The sequence below is a fragment of the Microcaecilia unicolor genome, chromosome 2, assembly GCF_901765095.1.
Source record: "Microcaecilia unicolor chromosome 2, aMicUni1.1, whole genome shotgun sequence".
In the NCBI taxonomy this organism is placed as follows: domain Eukaryota; kingdom Metazoa; phylum Chordata; class Amphibia; order Gymnophiona; family Siphonopidae; genus Microcaecilia; species Microcaecilia unicolor.
Genome location: NC_044032.1, coordinates 174,023,369 through 174,044,528, shown reverse-complemented (window position 1 = coordinate 174,044,528; position 21,160 = coordinate 174,023,369). Strand labels below are relative to the sequence as shown.

General features: G+C 41.8%; 1 protein-coding gene across 2 annotated transcripts in view; it reads right to left on the bottom strand.

Moving 5' to 3' along the window:
• LVRN (laeverin) overlaps positions 1 to 21,160 on the bottom strand; it is a 195,003-nt gene that overhangs the window by 61,100 nt on the left and 112,743 nt on the right. For both annotated transcript variants that reach the window (XM_030193509.1, XM_030193510.1), the window contains 3 exons: positions 13,809 to 13,864; positions 11,391 to 11,535; positions 10,005 to 10,099 (listed from right to left, as the gene is read on the bottom strand). In XM_030193509.1, coding sequence (XP_030049369.1) covers positions 10,005 to 10,099; positions 11,391 to 11,535; positions 13,809 to 13,864 — 296 coding nt within the window. The remainder of the gene's footprint in view (positions 1 to 10,004; positions 10,100 to 11,390; positions 11,536 to 13,808; positions 13,865 to 21,160) is intronic.

Below are 21,160 nucleotides of genomic sequence, written 5' to 3'. Positions count from 1 at the left end.
AAATTATATTTTTTAGCACAAAATTAGCGTGCACACATTTGGCGCTTACTGCACGATGTCTGAACATGTCCTGCGGTACATCATTTTAAGCTGTGCTAGGTGTGTGCGAGCATGCTAATGGTAGGCGCATTAAAAATGCTAACGCGCCTTAGTAAACAGGGCCCTAAGTGTTTTGTGTGTATAACACTGTAGTGAAAACTAGACCAAGAAAATAAAGCTTAAGGTAAGAAATACCTGACTTTACCCACCCAGGCTTAGACTGTTTTCCTTATAGTTCATTTCTCTCTCTCCCTCTAGCAAGCTACAGCGCTATTATTTTAAACAGCCAGCTCAGTGCAAAGTAGAAGAGACTGACCGCATGAACTTCTACATACTGGAAGTCAAATTAATCTTGCAGCTACAAAACTCTGACAGTCTCTTGCTTAGAGTCTGGGGCTCTGTATAGTGTCCCCATAGGAGTTGCATGAAGCTTTTGGTTAAATTCTTTTCACAGTTTAATCTTTGAAGCTTGGCACAAGTGTTTTTCAAGCTTTCCCCTGGTAAGCCTTAATTTACAGCTTCAGGTTCAGAGCTGAGCCATGCCTCAGACTGTCAGTTGTCAAAACTCCACCATGTGATTTCCAGTTCCCTAAAGGTTTTAATTTATTTCCTCCAGACCCCTACCTCTTCCTAAAACTCATTCATTCCAGAGCAGACCTAACCCCGGGTTTGTTCTTTCAGCTACTCCTCTCTGTCACTCGCCAAACTCCTTACCAGGTTGATTCCTTTCTTTCTAAATGCACATGCAAACACACGCTACTGAAACCACTTTGTGAGAAGAGTTACAGAATGAAAACTCAAGGAATCAATGAACTTTAAGCTCTGAGGGCAGGACAGCCTGACACAGCCTCCACATACACTGAAAGCTCCCTCCCAACAGACTAAATTGGCAGTTTAGAATCTTGACCTGGTACTTAGCATGCATATGGCAGAGTGACAGACTGGCCAACATTTCAAACTGTCCCAGTCTGTCTGCCAACCTCCCTCCTCATTCCTGTTAAACATTTCCGGTTAAAGCAACCACAGAGAACAGACCAGCTTCAGCACAGCGTGGGCTCTCTGCACTACCCTGCTCCCAGCCAGCACAGGTATTTTTTATTCCTGTTTTTTTTTGAAACCCCTATTTACGTTAGCCTTGAATTGATCAACTGAATGCAACTGTCGAGAAAGGCCATACCATGTTACCCAATTTAAAATATTACATTGTCCTGCCCATAACTATATGAAGTGTTCATATAGTTAGGGGCAGGACAATGTAATATTTTAAATTTAAAAAAATAACAGCAGTAATTGAATTCTTGCCTTAATGGGTAACTAGTGATGAGATCAAAAATAGTTGCTTGCCTTTTCCCATCTTGATCCCACAGATACTAGCTATGCCGCCACATTTTGCAATATTTACAAGTGTGAAATTTGGTAATCTACTATACCCATATCATCAATATGTCATGTTCTGCAACTCGGTTGATGGTGTCTTGTAGTATGCAGTAGAAATTGTCCTCCATATCTTCTGAAGGTTCTGTGAGTGCATAGCACTGTTCAATTGTGACTTTAGCATGCTGAATTTTGCTGTTCTTAGTCTCAGTTGGTTTTCATTCTATCATCTTACCTGAACCTGATGACAGGAGTTCAACACCTTGTGTGTGTGCCCCATCTTTCCTTCTGGATTGTATTATTGTTATTCCATTAGTAGTCTTCTTGTTGACAGCCATCTTGTTTTATGTACACTGAAGATGTTTTGATGTTTTCATTAGTATACAGTATATACAGTACAGCATCCAGTCTTGATGATGGACTTTGCCATGAATACTGAATTCCATACCATGGTGTCTTATTTGGCTTGGCCTTGGCCAATCATTTAGCAAGTCTGGTGCCATCTTTCGACATCCAATATGCTTTCTTCACTGCAAGGTCTCATGATGGTAATGCAGTCAGTCTTGTTGACTAACGTCTTATGATATGTCATCTGTTCTGGCAGTCTTTGTTTTTACAGGGATGAGTTACTAGCCCACTCCCAAAACTCAGCCTGTATCTAAAGAAATGCTAAATTGCCAAAGGCCTTAAACAGCATTAGACTAACCAATTGGTGAAACATCAGCTGAGCTGCAGACAGACAAGCCATTCACAATGGATGACATAATCAAAGCTATTAACTACTACTACTTATCATTTCTATAGCACTACTAGACGTATGCAGCGCTGTACACTAGACATGAAGAGACAGTCCTTGCTCAACAGAGCTTACAATCTAATTAGGACAGACAAACAGAACAAATAAGGGATAAGGGAATTACTAAGGTGGGAATGACATAACATGGGTACTGAACAAGTGAGTAAGGGTTAGGCGTTAAAAGCAGCATCAAAAAGGTTTCAGCCTAAGGAATGGAAAATCAACATGATTAAACAACATCTGTGCAGAACTCTTGAAGAAAGGATCAAATGAAATAACAGAATGGCTACTATGATTGTGTAATGTGGCATGGGAAAGAGAAAAAAACATCAGATAACTGGAAAAAAAGTATACTTGTAAAGCTGCCAAAGAAATTAGTTTATTGTGATAATTGAAAAGGAATTGTTCTGTTATCTGTACCCAAAAATGTTTACAGTCAAATGATTCTTAGGTGGCTTAAGGCTCAAGTGGACAACTTACTACAAGAAGAACAAGCAGGGATAAGTCCAACTGATCCTGCAAAAATCAAATTGGATTTCGCCCAAGTCCATTTTAATAATGGCTTATGGACTTTTCTTTTAGGAAGCCATCCAAAACTTTTTAAAACCCCGCTAAGCTAATTGCTTTTATTACATTCTCTGACAACAAATTCCAGAGTTTAATTACTCGTTGAGTGAGGTAATATTTTCTCTGATTCATTTTAACTTTTACTACTTTGTAGCTTCATTGCATGCCCCCTAGTCCTAGTATTTTATAGACCTCTATCATATCTCCCCTCAGCCATCTTTTTTCCAAGCTGAAGAGCCCTAGCCGCTATAGCCTTTCCTCATAGGGAAGTCGTCCCATTCCCTTTATCATTTTTGTTGCCCTTCTCTGTATCTTTTCTAATTCCACTATCAGGCTTATTTTAGAAAAAGAAGGGCGTCCATCTTTCGACACAAATCAGGACATGGGCGTCCTTCTCCCAGGGTCGCCCAAACCGGCATAATTGAAAGCCGATTTTGGGTGTTCTGAACTGCTTTTCATCACGGGGATGACCAAAGTTCAGGGGGGCATGTCAGAAGCGTAGCGAAGGCGGGACTGGGGTGTGCCTAACACATGGGCGTCCTCGACCGATAATGGAAAAAAGAAGTGCGTCTCTGACAAGCACTTGGGCGACTTTACCTAGTATTTGTTTCTTATGACCAAGCCTCAAAATGGTGCCTGAACTGACCAGATGACCACCAGAGGGAATCAGGGATGACCTCCCCTTACTCCCCCAGTGGTCACCAACCCCCTCCCACCCTTAAAAAAACTTTTTAAATATTTTTTGCCAGCCTCTATGCCAGCTTCAAATGTCATACCCAGCTCCATGACAGCAGTATGCAGGTCCCTGGAGCAATTTTAGTGAGTGCAGTGCACGTCAGGCAGGCGGACCCAGGCTCATTCCCTCCCCCCACCTGTTACACTTGTGGTGGTAAATGTGAGCCCTTCAAACCCCACCAGAAACCCACTGTACCCACATGTAGGTGCCCCCCTTTACCCCTTAGGGCTATGGTAGTGGTGTACAGTTGTGGGGAGTGTGTTTGGGGGGGTTGGGGGGCTCAGCACACAAGGTAAGGGAGCTATGCACCTGGGAGCAATTTCTGAAGTCCATTGCAGTGCCCCCTAGGGTGCCCGGTTGGTGTCCTGGCATGTCAGGGGGACCAGTGCACTATGAATGCTGGCTCCTCCCACGACCATATGGCTTGCATTTGGTCGTTTCTGAGATGGGCGTCCTCGGTTTCCATTATTGTCGAAAATCGGGGACGACCATCTCTAAGGTCGACCTAAATGTCACGATTTGGGCGTCCCCGACCGTATTATTGAAACAAAAGATGGACGCCCATCTTGTTTTGATAATATGGGTTTCTCCGCCCCTTCACCGGGACGTCCTGCGAGGACGTCCTCAGGAAAACTTGGGCGCCCCTTTCAATTCTGCCCCTCTATATCTTTTTTGAGATGCAGTGACCAGAACTGCAGACTATTTTCAAGATGTGGTCACTCCATAGAGCGATACAAAGGCATTATAATGTCCTCATTTTTGTTTTGCATTTCTTTCCTAATAATACCTAAAATTCTATTTGTTTTCTTAGCTGCTGCTGCTGCTGCTGCTGCACACTCAGCAGAGGGTTTCAACGTATCATCAACGATGACACCTAGATCCCTTTCCTGGTCGGTGACTAATAACGTGGAACATTGCATTACGAAGCTATAGTTTGGGTTCCTCTTTCCCACATGCATCACTTTGCACTTCCTCACATTAAACATCATCTACCATTTGGATGCCCAGTCTCCCAGTCTGGTAAGGTCCTCTTGTAATTTTTCACAATCTTCTTGCAATTTAACAACTTTGAATAACTTTGTGTCATCAGCAAATTTAATTATCTGACTAGTTATTCCCACCTCTAGATCATTTATAAATATATTAAAAAGCAACAGTTCCAGCACAGACCCCTGGGAAACTCCACTATCTACCCTTCTCCATTGAGATTACTGACCATTTAACCCTATGCTATTTTCTATCTTTTAACCAGTTTTTAATCTACAATAGTACACAACCTCCTATCCCATGACTTTCCAATTTCCTCTAGAGTCTTTCATGAGGTACTCTGTCAAATGCCTTTTGAAAATCCAGAAACACAATATCGACCGGCTCAACTTTATCCACGTTTGTTCACCCCTTCAAAGAAATGTAATAGATTAGTGGGCAAGATTTCCCTTCACTAAATCCATGTTGGCTTTGTCTCATTAATCCATGCTTTTGAATATGCATTGTAATTTTGTTCTTTATAATAGTCTCTACCATTTTGCCCAGCACCAACGTGAGGCTCACCAGTCTATAATTTCTCGGATCACCCCTGGAACCTTTTTTAAATATCGGCCATCCTCCAATCTTCCAGTACCATGCCTTACCCCATGTCCATCTCAATAACAGACTATGGACATTTCCCCCAGGAACTTGTCCAAACCTTTTTTAAACCCAGCTAAGCTAACTGCTGTTATCACATCCTCTGGCAAGGAGTTCCAGAGCTTAACTATTCTTTGAGTGAAAAAGTATTTCCTACTATTTGTTTTAAAACTATTTCCATGGTCTCTGTACTTTTTGAAAGAGTGAAATATTGATTCACTTTTACTCATTCTACACAACTCAGGATTTTATAGACCTTAATCATATCCCCCCTTAGCTGTCTCTTTTCCAAGCTAAAGAGCCCTAAACTCTTTAGCCTTTCCTCATATGAGAGGAGTTCTATCCCCTTTATCATTTTGGTCGCTCTTCTTTGAACCTTTTCTAATTCCGCTATGTCTTTTTTGAGATACAGTAACCAGAATCGAAGGCAATACTCAATTTGAGGACACACCATGAAGCTCTACAGAGGCATTATAATATTCTTGGTCTTTATTTTGTATTGCTTTCCTATTAATTCCGAGCATCCTGTTTGCTTTTTTGGTCACAGCATGGACACTGGGCAGACGATTTCAGCATATTGTCTACACCTAGATATTTTTCTTGATTGCTGACTCCCAAGGTGGACCCTAGCATCAGGTAACTATGATTCTTTCCAATGTACAGAACTTTGCATTTGTCCACTGTGATAAGGAAGAGGCTATCCTACCCTGGTTAGGCCCCTAGAGGGCGCTGTTGCCCTAAAATGTCCAGGGAGAAGGGCTGGGTGAGTCACAAAAGGGAGCCAGTAGGGGAGGTATAGCTGGAGGTCGCTAGGACCGGGGAGAGTCCGGGAGGTGGAAACAGGTGCAGCCGGTTAGGGGCTGGGTCCTGTTTGGCCATTAACTACTTAAGACCACACCTGAGTTGTGAGAGGGGAGAAGAGAGCTGGTAACTGAAGCCAGGGGATCCCCATGAGAAAGACTGGCTGGGCCCTTTGGCCTGGTGGTAGAACTGTGTGTTCCCAAGAAGGAAGCTGGCTGGGGTAAGAAGGCCCTAGAGTGCCAGGAAGAAGAACTGTGGGTCCAGGGGACTTAGTAAAAGACTGTGTGTCTAAAACAGTGGAGAGGTACTGTGTGTCCCAGGGGGTCTAGAGCTGTGAAGAGGGACTGTGGGTCCAAGATGAAGAGACTGTGTCTTTAGAGCTGTGTGCCAGGAAGAAGAACTGTGTGTCCAGGGACTGAGTTGTACTGAGCCCAAATGGCTGGGTGAGAGGGCTCAGGGGGAAGAAATCTATGAATATTGAACTGTGCCCTTTGGACAAGAAATGAAATGATTAAGCTGGAAGAACTGGTTAAGCTGGTGAAAGTGTTTTAAAGCTAAAAGAAGTGTGGCCCAGAGGCTGGAATAAAGAGTTTTATGAAAATAGCCTGATTGGTGAGACCTGACTATGCTGACTATGATTGTTTTTTGAGAAGCAGGTCACCCTGAGCAAAAAAGGGTGATGTTAATTTGCATAAAATCTGCATATTGAGAACCAGCTCACCCTGAGTGAAAGAGGGACCTGGGATCCTGAGGTGAGCTTCCTCTTCACAATAGCCTCATCATGTTTACACCACATTAAATTTCATCTGCCATTTGGAGGCCCAGTCTTCCAGTTTCCTAGAGTCTTCCTGTAATTTTTCACAATCCGCATGTGTTTTGACAACTTTGAATAGTTTTTGTGTCATCTGTTAATTTAATCACCTCACTTGTCATTCCAATTTCCAGATCATTTATAAATCTGTTAAATAGCAGAAGTCCCAGTACACATCCCTGCGGCCCTTTAACTCTACCCTCTGTTTTCTGTCCAATAACCAATTCCTAACCAACTGAAAGATATTGCCTCCCATCACTTTTTAATTTTCTCAGGAGTCTCTCATAAGGAAGTTTGTCCAGCTCACCATTATCCACATGTTTGCTCACGCCTTCAAAGAAGTGATGCAGATTGGTGAGGCAAGGCTTCTCTTGGTTGAACCCATGCCGACTCTGTCCCATTAATCCATGTTTGTCTACATGTTCCATAATTTTATTCTTTATAATAGTTTCCACTATCTTGCCTGACACTGATGTCAGGCTTACCAGTCTGTAATTTCCAGGATCATCCCTGGAACCCTTTTTAAAAATTGTTGTTACATTGGCCACTCTCCAATTTTCAGGTACTATGGATGATTTTAATGACAAGTTACAGATCACAAACAGCAGATCAGCAATTTCATGTTTGAGTTCTTTCAGTACCCTAGTGTGTATACCATCTGGTCGAGGTGATTTATCACTCTTTAACTTGTTGATTTCGCTCAGTATGTCTTCCAGGTTCACTGAGATTTCTTTCAGTTCCACCGCATCATCAACCTTGAAAACTATTTCCAGTATAGGTAGATCTCTTACATCTGCTTCCATAAAAACTGCAACAAAGAGTTCATTCAATCTCTCAGCTATGGCCTTGTCCTCCCTGAGTGTCTCTTTTGCTCTTCATGATCTAACGGTCCCACGGACTCCCTCACAGGCATTCTGCTTCTGATGTACCTGAAAAAGATGCTACTATAAGTTTTTCTCTCTGAGGCAAGTTTTTCTTCATATTCTCTTTTAGCCTTCTTGATTAGTGCTTTGCATCTTGCTTGACAGTGCTTATGTTGCTTCTTATTTTCTTCATTCGGATCCTTTTTCCATTCTTTGAAGGATGCTCTTTTGGCTCTAATAGCCTTTTCACTTCACATCTTAACCATGCTGGCTGTCGTTTGCTCTTCTTTCCACCTTTGTTAATACGTGGAATACATCTGGACTGGGCTTCCATGATGGTATTTTTAAACAACATCCATGCCTGCTTTAAAGTCCTAACCTTTGCAGCTGACACTTTTAGCTTCTTTTTAACCATTTTCCTCATTTTTGTCGTAGTCGCCCTTTTGAAAAATTAAATGCTGCTACAGAAAATTTCCTTAGTAACTTTACTCCAGGTATCTGCTCAAATTTGTTCATGTTATGACCATTGTTTCCCAGTGGATCCAACACCATTACCTCTTGTACCATGCCCTGCATTCTACTAAGACCTAGATCTGAAATAGCTCTGTGATGAAAAATTGTATACAACTTGCTGATCCAGAACCATTTCCACCAAACTGTTCCAGATATATCAGCATGGGCTGTTCCTCTGGCAAGAGTATTTTACTTGTGTTATGATTCATGATGTTTCAGCACCACCTGTAACTCTGTTTCTATGTTACATTTGTTATTTGTGTTTACTAATAACCAAGAAATAAACTTGGGACTTAAAAAAAAGATCTAAAATAGCTCCCCCTTTTGTTGGTTCTTGGACTAGTTGCTCCAAGAAGCACTCATTTATTACATCTACGAATTTTACCGCCCTAGCACTCCCTCATCTAACATTTATCCAGTCATTATTGGGGTAACTGAAATCACCCATTATTATAATGTTGCCCAATTTGCCAGCTTTCCTAATTTCTGCAAACATTTCTTCATCTGTCTGTTTGTTCCGTCCCAGCAGATGGTATAACAACCCTACCAGTATGCTCTTTCCTTTCACATGGAATTTCTATCCAAAAGGATTCCACGCTGCTGTTTCATGTAGAATATTTATAATATTTATTTTGTTTGACTCAATTTCCTCTTTAACATATAGCACAAATGGTGCACACTGGGGGTGGGTGGGAACTACTGCCTTGCTGCTGCAGTAGCCCAGCGGTACTTTCAGTTTAGCGAGTGGTAAGCTTACCGCCGCTTAGTAAAAGACCCCCAGGATGCACTCACTTATAGAATTTCTCCCATAAAAGACAATTCTATAACTAGGTGTCTGTGTTTACCTGCCCCCTTGTGTGCCAAAGAGAGGCACTTACATATTAGCACCCTAAGCACTGTTCTATAGGATACAAACAACCTACCTAGAGCTCGATTCTATAAATGGGGCCAATACAATTTGGCGATCAACACTATTCTATAAAGGGCACTTCAGGATGAGAACTTTTTATAGTATAGTGTTGAGCGCCGAATTTTGCACTCAACTTTGGGCTCAAGAAGTTACATCAGCTGAAACCTGGTGTAAATCCTGGTGTGCAAATTGGGTGTGGACTCCCAATATTCTGCAACACTGCGTACATCCCTCATATATACCCATGCCTCTCCTGTGGCTAAGCCTCTTTTTGAGTTGTGCGCAATCCAATTTGGGTGCTCATTGTTACAGAATAGCACATAGCCAGATTCCTGCCCAAATCATAATTAGTGCCAAGTGCTTGTTAGCTGCAATAATTAAATCAGAATAGACGCTCCTCATGCAGCATCAGGGCACCCACTGAATTACCACCTTAATTCTATTACAAAAGGTACATATGGATTCTCCACTCTCTATGTTTATTCAACACCTGATATACTGCTTTCCTACTAATTTGGGGGTACTTTTAAGAATGGCTGCATAGGTGCAAAGTCCACAGGCACATTTTGCCGGTAGGCTTTTAACTCATTTTTAAGGTGAAATTATGTGCAGATTTTGAAAATTTAAGAAAAAGTACCTATACAGAATTACACCTGTGATGTTGTGCAGATACTTTAGATGAACAATATGTGGAACCCCCAGCCCCATCCCTAGTGGTGCTTCCACCTACTGTAGGTAAAAGTACAAGTATGATGGATATATGTTCATAGTTATACCCACATATAGGTTGGAGGGTTTCCAACAGCCTGCTTCCATGGCTAAGCACAGTTACACCTAAGAAAATGCCTTTTAAAATCATTACGTATAGTACTTTTACAATTGAAGGGAAATTTTAAAAGATCCAGTACTATGAAATATTTCTTACATCAATACAATATATTTTGTTAATAACAATATCAAATACTTACTGAACAAAAAAGTCATCTGCTGTTGTATCAAAATCACCCTGTATTAAACTTTCATAGTAGTGGTATATTGGGGAAATTCTCTTTAAAATATATTTCTTTAAAAAACAAAGACAAAAACATTTAAAAATTACACTCAGATAACTTCATAGGAACAGTTGCTATTTTTTTCTAACAGTTTCAGCATTTTAATGTTTCCTTAATAAATCTTAGTCCCCAGCCCAGCTTATAGAGCAAAAGGAGAGAGTTCTGTCACATATTTGGCATTTTACGTACTTAAATTTCTCTCTCTTTGCTCTCCTGTCTTTAAAGTTTCTTACTATTTTCACGCTGAAGACACCCAAGTATTTTAATAATTCACTGTAGATTCTCTTCTCTCTCTCTTCAATCCTGGGCTCTGTTTCTTGATGGACCTTAGGCCATACTAGATCAGACCATTCTTATGCTATTGTAGATGAATAGCCATCACTTAAACTTGACTTGGATAAGACTGAGCTTCTAATTTTTCCCTCTTCTGTAACATACGAGGGAGTTGCAGTTCCTGCATACGTATGAGGGGGAATGAAACAAGGGGCAAACCTTTTAGAAAGCAAACAGTCTTTATTTATATTCCAGAGCTCCCAGAGATTCAAATGCACCCAGAAGAAGGAGCAATACCTCTAACGTTTTTGTCTGTTGGACCAGACACGGTGAAATCTGTATTTTTCCACCACCTAGTAGCTCTACCCCTGAAACAGCTTTTTTAGAGGCGAAGTATGGCCATGTCAGGCACAGATGTTTGAATCTCTGGGAGCTTTGGAATATAAATAAAGATTATTTGCTTTTTATAAGGTTTGCCTCTTGTTTCTTTCTATCATGTTGGATTTGGTGGACAGCTTTCCTTGTTGCTTTCTCACTTATGTATGAGGGGTAGGCATACACCAGGGCGGAGCATGGGCAGACAATGGAAGGGATTGCCAAATTGCTACAAGATAGCCAAGAACACTTATGCCTGCCATTGACATGGCGTAAATGATCACAGATACATATTGTCGCGTTTCTCTCTCCCTACTCCCGCTTTCTATAATGGCAAGTATCTGCATACTTTCTGTTGCAGAATACTACTTGGGGCTATTGATACTGGTACATATTTCTTGGCGCCGAGTTTGATGCCTTTGCAGACTTTTCTCCAAAGAAAAAAAACGGAATAACAGATAAAATTAGAAATGTTATATCTGTCTAGGAACAGAGAGAGATGGGCTACACTGTAGTAAAATCAGTATTTTGTCATTCACATTTTTAAATGTTTCAGGGGTGCACATCCACAGATCCTATGCTTACAGAACTAGTCACTCACATTGTAACAGTTGATTGGTATAGACTTTTCAATACGTAAAAAGGTGCTGATACCTTTAACAACGGAAGCGACTTATGTGACATAAAATTTCCAAAATTCAACATGATTTTCAGTACTGTATACCACACTATGATTTCCTCTTCTTTAGCAAGGTACTTTGTAATGCTGAGTGCTGTTTCAATCTCAATATATCCATACCTAATATAGAAATAAATATTTACAACATATTAAACTGAACACATACGAAAGAGCAAAAGACTTGGGGTCTCTTTTAGTAAAGTGTGTCAAGCAGGTAATGCATAAATTAGTGCACATTAGCAGCATACAAGTGTAGTAACTGTTAGTGTGCTGTCATGACAGTGCACACTAATTCACAAATTAATTGCATGCCAAATTAGGGATGAGAACTGGGTAGGTAATGTGCAAAGAGCAGGCGCGAACTGAACATTGCAATTGCCATACAGTCACTTGGGCAGTTAGGGAGGGTACGCTTGCCATCTCCTCAAAAAGAAGTGGTAAGTGAATCTGCACTATTGAGCAGGGGAGTAGCCAAACACCCAATTTTGGGTGGGCCTGAACACAAAGTGGGTGGGCATGAGAACCCTGCTCCCCTGCCTGGCATCTCTCCCTCCCCTACCCGCTAGGCATTCAGAAGTCTATTAACTCCACTATCCCCCCCGGTACCTTTTAAGTCCTTTGGGGCCCTTTTACTAAGTTGCGTAGGTGCCTACACGCACCCAACACATTATCGTGTGGCCCTTGCGATAATTTCAATTTTGGCAAGCGTCAGCTACGCGCATCCGAAAAATATTTTTTATTTTCTGACGTGCGGCAGCTAGGCATGTCAAGTGGAATTTGACACGCATAGACCATTACCTCCTGGTTACTGAGTGAGACCTTACCACTAGGTCAATGGCTTGAGGTAAGGTCTCAGACCCGAAATGGATGCGCTGCAATTTTCATTTTGTCATTCGTCTATTTTCGGCAAAAATTTAAAAAAGGCATTTTTTGTAGGTGCGCTGAAAAATAATTCTGTGTGCGCCCATAACATGCATCTACACTACCGCAGGCCATTTTTCAGCGCACCTTAGTAAAAGGACCCCTTTATTTCTTTGTTGGCAGTGAGCAGTGACTCATACCTTCTGCTTGCACCGGCCCCGAGCCTTCCCTATGATGCAACTTCCTGGTCCTGCTAACAAAGTTGTGTCAGAGGGAAGGCTGGGGGCCAGTGCAAGCAGTGTGTAAGAGTCCCTGCTCGCTGTCAGCAAAACACTGAAGGACTTAAAAGGTACCATGGAGTTGACACAGTGAAGGTGAGGGACTCTTAACTGCCGGGGGGGGGGGGGGGGGGGGGGAGGCATGAGAAATGGCGGGGGTGGGGGAGTAGAGATGCCGGAGTCTTCAGCTGGCGAAGCTTAAGGCCTGCCAGCCACATCACAGCTGTGCCGCTGCTGGGTAGGTCTGATTTCAAAGTGGCTTTGCCAGTGCTATTGAGAATGCTGATACGTGCAGTAAAGAACTTTTCAGTGTGGTAACTGCAGGGGATATGCTAGGCATGTCCCCCCCCCCCCCCCCTCCCCCAACATTTTCTGCACATTAATTTTACTTTTAAAGCATGGTATGTGCAAAACTTTACTACATTTTAGAAGGGCCTCTTTGTCAATTACTTGTTGGAAAAGCAACCAGCACAGTACCATATAGCACAGAAGCAACAGGCAGTATCAGGTGTGCTACACCTTTGAATTTATTTATTCTTATCTGTGTGTACTTGCTTAGTTATTAATACAGTATATCTTATTCCAATTTATTTACTCTTTTATGGACCCTATATCAGTTTTCAACTGATTGACATCATCGGAACTTCTTCAGGAAATCTTTTGACTTACATATATACCTTACCCCATAGCTATGAAAAACAATTGAGATGAATTAAACCATAGATGTATTTCACAAGAAAAGAAACCTGTTATTTTTGACCTACAAATAGGCAAATAAATTTCTTCAAGAATAGCAGGGAGTCAACACTGGGAACCTGGGTGGGGAGGAACCTTCAGAGTTTGTAAGAAACCTTTTAAATAAATGCAAAAGTTGAAGAGACCACTAGATTGCAGAGTCCCCACACTGCTATATAGAGGACACAAAAAAGCAAACGGATGACCTAGAACTGTGCATTTTTACAGAATTGTTCTGAGAGAGGTGGTGTCGAGACAATCACAATTACTGAGTTTTATTATCAAAATACTGGCTGGGGGGGGGGGGGGGCACTAAGAGTGTGAAAGCTAATGGTGGAGAGAGGGTTGAAATGCACACAATTGAAGGTTTGCCTGGGATGGATAATACTTTTGAACCAGCCCTGACAGAGAAGCTGTATAGTAAATTTTCTCTGCTTTAATAACCTACCAATTTATAAATGACCTATGTAAGGCACTTTTATTAATTATCTACATTGACTTATAAGCATAATTACTCACATTGCCATAGTAAAAGCATCGTCAATCAACTGTACTCTGTTAGCAACTGGAATAGCCTGCACAAATAATACAGTTTAATGTTAGCAAAACAGGGAAGATCAATCACATTTGCAACAATACTTTGCCATGTGTAATCTTTAGCATGCTTTAATTTTTACTTCACTAAAATTTACTTTTGCAGAGTACCGAGAGATTTTTTTAAAAAAAGAACAGTTATTTGCAATAAACCACATTTCTCAACTCTCTGTAACTGAATGCCATTCTAAATTATTTAAAAACTTTCCTAGACAAACATTGTTTTTTGTGAAAGTAGTACTTTCACAAAAACAAATACATCAAAACACATCACAAACATAAAAATTTCACATAAAAAAGTCACCCACCTCCCACCAGCCAAATTAGAAGGTTGTTAAGTGTTAAGTTGACTAGAGTGAGCAGGAGCAGAGAATTTTAACTCAATTTCACAGTTGTGGATAACAATTCAGGTACTGCAGAAAAGGAGGAAGGGGAAATGCACATTATCAGTGTCAGCTAATCCAGAACAACCCAGTCCAGGCTGTTACTCTATTAACACTTGGGAAAAGCTAAGGCTAAACTGTAGGTCATGGTGGAGGATAGTTATGTACAGCCAGGTCCTTGGAGAGGGTTAGGAATGTGAGATATAAGGGTTCACAGAAAGGTGGAAGGGGAGACATCTCCCTAGCTCCAGTTGTGCATCCTTAGGGGTGAGGAGGGGAGAACTTTCAAGGCCCTAGGGTCAATAGATGGTCATGCAACAAGCCTGGTGTTTCTTAATCTTTCTTCCAAAGCAGGCTGTCACTCAGTCTTAAGGTCAACATCACTCCAGAAGTCTAATGAGTAAAAATATTCTTTACTGGGTGAATCAAATCATTATCTCAGTACATCTCTTCAGCATTTATAGACATACAAAAAATAATAATTAAAAACTTAGAAATGGGAGACATTTGAGTTGCAGAGTTGCATTCCGCCTATGGATGCCAAGACTTTCTTTTCACTATCCAAAGAATCTTCCTTCCAGGCTTTACCATAGGCATGTGCTGAAGGAATGCACCCAAAGAGCAGGACTTGCTTCTTGGGATAATTCCTGGCCACTACTGGGACTTCTGCTCCTGCTGCACCCAACCTGCAATTTAAGTACCTTTCTCTCTCTTACTTTCACAGTCTTTCACCCTTCATGCACCACTTATGCTGACTATATTGGTTCTATGTGACCACCACACCCTTAGCCCATCCCATGAGCATACTTCCATGCAATAAGACAAGTTGACTTGCATGGATTTACTTCTTTACATGTTTCATCAAGGTCCTTGGTATTCCGACCATGTGTCAGCCTAAAATTAACAATACTTAACTGTAGAGCCTTACATTCAAAATCTGCTGCTAATTCTGCTCACAATCTGGTCCTACTACTTCTTATAGAGACCTGGTTGAGGGATGGTGAGGCGCCCATCCTGTTGCACTGTTTACCACTCTCATTTTCCACTTATGTGGTTACTAGATCATCTGTATCAGGGAATTGGCTGATCATCATCTTCTCAGATGCACTGCCTGGATTTATACTCCTGCTTGATACCATAAGCTATCCCAAGGCCCTGCTAGACAGACTTAATTCCAGACCTGTTACCCATCTGCTCTTGTTTTATTGCCCAACATCCTCAGAGATTGGTACTTGGGGCACACACTGTTCCTTCATCTCAGTGGCCATTGTCCACTACCTTTACTAATAAATCTTAGGTGACTTTAACATACATTTTGACCAGTCCAACCCTGGGCAAATCTTCTGTTACCCTTATACATAACAATCAAAGAGAGTCCTTTTCTTAGTTAAACTGAAATAAAAGTGAGGCAACACAACATGTCAGCCTTTCATAAATCTGTATTCATTATTATATAAAGAAGAGGAGGAAAAAAAACCTCAGTAAACAGTTTATTGAACTGTTATTCCTTGCCTTGCCACATCAGTTTACTTAATCTACCCAACCAATTTAAAAAGATTTAACTAAAGATTATAAAGGTCAGGACATGAGTTCTAAAATATATGAGATATCAACATTTTATTTTGAATAAAAAGCTATGGTTCTTCTTTTATCATACTGTAATATCTTCAGAGAAGCTTAAATATTTTGGCATCATTTTTATCAGCAACCCTCTTGCCGAATGACTGACTTGGGCATTTCATAGCATATTTCTTTCCCAGCACACACTGCCGGTCATACACTGGATTTAGTTCCTACCGCTGCAAGGTCTTCACAGAAGCCTAAGGACTCTAGATCATTGCCTTTTCCTGATCTGAACACTATCAGGCTCATTTTCGAAAGAGAAGAATGCCCATCTTTCGACACAAATCGGAAGATGGGCATCCTTCTCACAGGGTCGCCCAAATTGGTACACTTGAAAGCTGATTTTTGGCGTCCCCAACTGCTTTCCATCGCGGGAACGACCAAAGTTCATGGGGGCATGTCGGAGGCATAGCGAAGGCGGGACTTGGGCATGCCTAACACATGGACATCCTCGACCCATAATGGAAAAAAAAGGACGTCCCTGACGAGCACTTGGACGACTTTACCTGGTCCTGTTTTTCTTACGACCAAGGCACAAAAAGGTGCCCGAACTGACCAGATGACCACCGGAGAGAATCGGGGATGACCTCCCCTTATTCCCCCAGTGGTCACCAACCCCCTCCAACCCTCAAAAAAAAATCTTTCAAAATATTTTGTGCCAGTCTCTATGCCAGCCTCAAATGTCATACTCAGGTCCATCACAGCAGTATGCAGGTCCCTGGAGCAGTTTTAGTGGGTGCAGTGCACTTCAGGCAGGCAGACCCAGGCCCATCCCCCCCTACCTGTTACACTTGTGGTGGTAAACGTGAGCCCTCCAAAACTCACCACAAACCCACTGTACCCACATCTAGGTGCCCCCTTCACCTGTTAGGGCTATGGTAGTGGTGTACAGTGGTGGGTAGTGGGCTTTGGGGGGGTTTGGAGGGCTTGGCACCCAAGGTAAGGGAGCTATGTACCTGGGAGAAATTTCTGAAGTTCACTGCAGTGCCCCCTAGGGTGCCCAGTTGGTGTCCTGGCATGTCAGGGGGACCAGTGCACTACGAATGCTGGCTCCTCCCACGACCAAAGGGCTTGCATTTGGTTGTTTCCGAGATGGGCGTCCTTGGTTTCCATTATCACCGAAAATCAGAAACGACCAAGTCTAGGGACAACCATCTCTAAGATGACCTAAATTTCAAGATTTGGGTGTCCCCGACCATATTATCGAAACGAAAGATGGACGTCCATCTTGTTTCGCTAATACGGGTTTCCCTGCCCCTCTATCGGGACGTTTTGCGAGGACGTCCTCAGCAAAACTTGGGCATCCCTTTCGATTATGCCCCTCTATCTGATCAGTTTTAACCTGGCAGATCTCCAGCCTAATTTTCTTCCTGTTCATCAACCTTTATGAGGAGAAACCTTAGACAGTTTCAACTCAAAATCTTAGTTCTGTTTTGTTCTTTTCCCACACATGATTTCGATCCCTTTTCTCTGCCAGAGCTGGTTGCTCTTTAAAATTCCATTCTGAATTCAGCTCTTGAATCACTTTCACCCTTGAAGAGTTTCCATTCCTCTTCTGGCCTTTGCCATCATTGATATCATATGGGCTCTCATCTGCATAAGCAGTAGACAAGAATGATAGAGAGGCTCTAGAGATAAATGAGATTATAGGCTGCACTGGGACTCTGTAGGGAATGCTATCACTCTTACCACTTAGAACTAATAGTAGTCAAAAAGGTTTAAGTATTACAAGCTACATAACTGTTGTCAAAATTAATTTGCATAATTTTAAAGGCAGACATACCCACCTCTGGCCATTTCAGTCAATCAGCGCTCCCTTCTGGGATAACCCACCCATTTATTGCCTTAGCCATGCCCCCCCTCCCACACACACACTCATTCTCTGTTAACATCACAGGAAATTGTTTTTGGCTATGCACCTCCTTTGATGACATTTCCAAGATTATACCTCCAATGGTGCACAGCATGGAGGTCACCCTGTTTGTCTAATGTCCTGATGATGTCACTTCCAGGTTAAACCAAGTGTCAGGAATTGATGGCACAAACATGGCTGCCTCATGTGGTAGGTTTTTGTGTAGACATACAAGAAAAGATATAGTTTTAACTTTAATTTGTGTGATATTTGCATCTGATAAAATCATTTTAAGGATTTTAAACACCTATTTTTCATTACTGCTATAGATACCAGCACAGAAACTATACAAACAAAGTACAGACAGATCCTCACTCAAAGCAGAATAAGGGGACCACAAACTAGAAAATGGAAAGATGCAGACAAAAACTGAACTAGGCACACCCATGAAGCCAGGTTTTACAGGCAGTGCAATACTGGAGAAATAAAAACAAATGTATTTCCTCACACACACTACAAATTACAAAGATAGAGATGCACAACAACCCCGGTTTACCCCACCCTTTCTTTACAGTACAGGCACAGCCCCACAAACCTATCCATTCCCATTCCATTGTCTTCTTCTCAGTGCTTGTACAAACTTACTTGTAAAGGCTAGCTACCAGTAGAATTATTTTAATGTAGAAGAAAACTATAAAAGGCAGACACAAATATGAATGTCAGATTTCTAAAAAGAGGCAGACGCACACTCAATTATAAGTTTAACTTTATGCCATTTGATATTCGCAGCCAATAAAATAGTTTGAAACATTTTTGTAAAGCATAATTTATATTACTGTATAGATCTGTTAGAAAAATGTAGTATATGCGCTGCATTTATTAAGAAAAACAGTTTTTCCGTAAGAAGCCTTGGTAGAATTACACACAGCTTTTTTCTTGAGCTGCAAGCACTTATGCAAAAGAACTAAACAACAGTAAATTCTGCTCCCTCTGTTACCCAAACTGACATTATTGTATCCTGTTTTACTGTCTAAAATATTTCACAAAGAATGTCATAGATTAGAATTTCTGTGTAAAAGTTTGGAGGAAAATAAAGGTAAGCTCATAGGTACATATTCTAATCATCACTAAACATATCAGTTACCATGCAAAATATAACATAAACCAACTTCCCTTGTCTATGTGATCAAGCCTCTGTCCAGTGATGTTTTTAACTAGTTCCTCCATGCCTCTGACACAGCACTATGTTTCAATATTACTGGCTTATCAAGGAAGATAATACATGAATAATTATTAAATCCTGCTTTACAGCAACTGACAGATCCAACCAGTGGTATTCCTTGGTCAGCTGCCACCTGGGGCGGACACAGTAGCGCACCCCACCTTCCATGGTGCAGCATCCCCCCTGGCGCATCACCTCCAACCCCCACCCCCCGAGTGCATAGTTCTTACCTCCTGGGGTGCTGGGAGCAGCCGTGCGGCTGTCGGCTCTGCCGGTTCCCTGCTCCCTCTGTCCCGGAACAGGAAGTCACACCAGAGGGAACAGGGAACCGGTGAAGCCAACAGCCGTGCGGCTGCTCCCTGCACCCCTCCTGCAGCATGCACCCGGGGTGGACCGTTCCCACTGCCCTACCCTCGGTACGCCGCTGGATCCAACAGCTCTTTTTCTCTTTGAGCTTTACTTATGAGCTTATCTCTTTTTCTTCCTCGTTTGGGGGGGGGGGGGGGGGGGGGGGGGGGGGGGGGGAGGCGGGGACGTGTTGGTCTCTAACTGGTTCCATATATTTGTTGTGTTTGTGGTACTATTGTTTCTTTGAAGTTGATTCCAAAATCTGCTTCAAACATGCTGCCTGGGCAAGAGAAAGGATCTTGGGATAAAGCTCCATAGATATGGCCAGAAATACAAAAGGCCTGATATTTAAAGAATGTATGCTCCTAACTTTGGGACCCTTTTACTAAAGGGCATTTTAAAAATGGGCTTAGCATGTTTTATGATGGGGCTTTCCTGCACACTAAGCCCATTTTTAATGCTTAAATAGGGCTTTTTCATTTTTGTTAATATTTCCATAAGCACGAAAGACCAGCAAAAAATTAACATGGGAGCACTTATCGCCTCCTGTTTAGGAGATGCAATGTGCTCTTGTGTTAACTTTGTGTTAACCAGTTAATGTGCGCTACTCAGAACATGCTAGCTGGTTAATGCAGATGTCCATTCCCCGCCCATGGCTTGCCCTCTTTAAAAAACATTAATACTTGTTTAGCGCACAGAAAATACAAAACTACCACAAAACACTAGGGGGCCGATAGTCAGACTGCTGGAGGGAGCCTGGCTAACTCTCGCGGTTGGCGGTCAGCCCAGATATTCAATTCCAGGCCATTTCCAGTGACCGGAATAAAACATCTAGTTTATTTTAGCCGGTTTAAAATTAGCCGGCTAAGTCGATATTTGAAAATAGCCGGTTAACTTTAAACCAGCTAAAGATATATCAGCTATTTAAGTGGGCCGATGCGGCTTGCTTACAAAAGCAGGGTATAAATTGAATGGTCAGGGATAGCAGGCTATATCACATGATATAGCCAGGTATCTCCTAGACACTAACTGGGAATATTCAGCGGGGGATAATCAAGTGTCATTTAATCAACCAGGTGCCATTCCTGGCCGGTTAAATGGTTTTGAATATCGGGGGGGGGGGGGGGGGGGGGGGGGTAACACATTTTGCAGTTAAGGGTTTATCCTTGCTCTAAGCATGTTAGGGCTTAATGCCCTTTAGTAAAAGAGTCCCTTTGAAAGTTATGCTCTTAAAATGGCCTCTTTGAAAATTTACTAGGCCAAGTACCTAAATTCATACTCAAATTAAACTCTTAAATTTAGGAGCATAAAAAGTGAGTGGTAACAGGGGTGGATTTACGGTGGAGAAAAAATAGGTGTTTAGCACTGATTCTCTGAGGCAAGCAGGACAATTAGTTTCATTTATGAGTTACATCCCCCAATGAAGCTGCAGTGCAGACACTACCCAATGTTCCAAAACTTCTAGAAATGTTTGGTAGGCCCACACCACACATGTGTGAATGACTTCCCACCTGCCAAAGTTGTGCAGGACCTGAAGTTTCATTTTTGTCCACAGAGCTGTGAAGACGTTTCTTCCATTGTAATGGTGAGTGATTTCTTTTTAAGCTATTTTTCACTTTCCTACCTCTTCTTTTTCTGTGAGGAGTGTGGGAGTTTATGTTCTTCTGTCAACTTTTCTTTCCCTCCCATTTTTATCTTACTTTTTGGACTTTTGATTTTTTTTTCATTTTCCACAGTTCACAGTTGTTTTTAGGCCTGAGCTCCTGACCAGGATTTTATTCAGTAATAAACTCCAAATTTTCATCATTGAGCCATTTGATTTTGCTGCAGCTATTTTTCCTGTGATGTC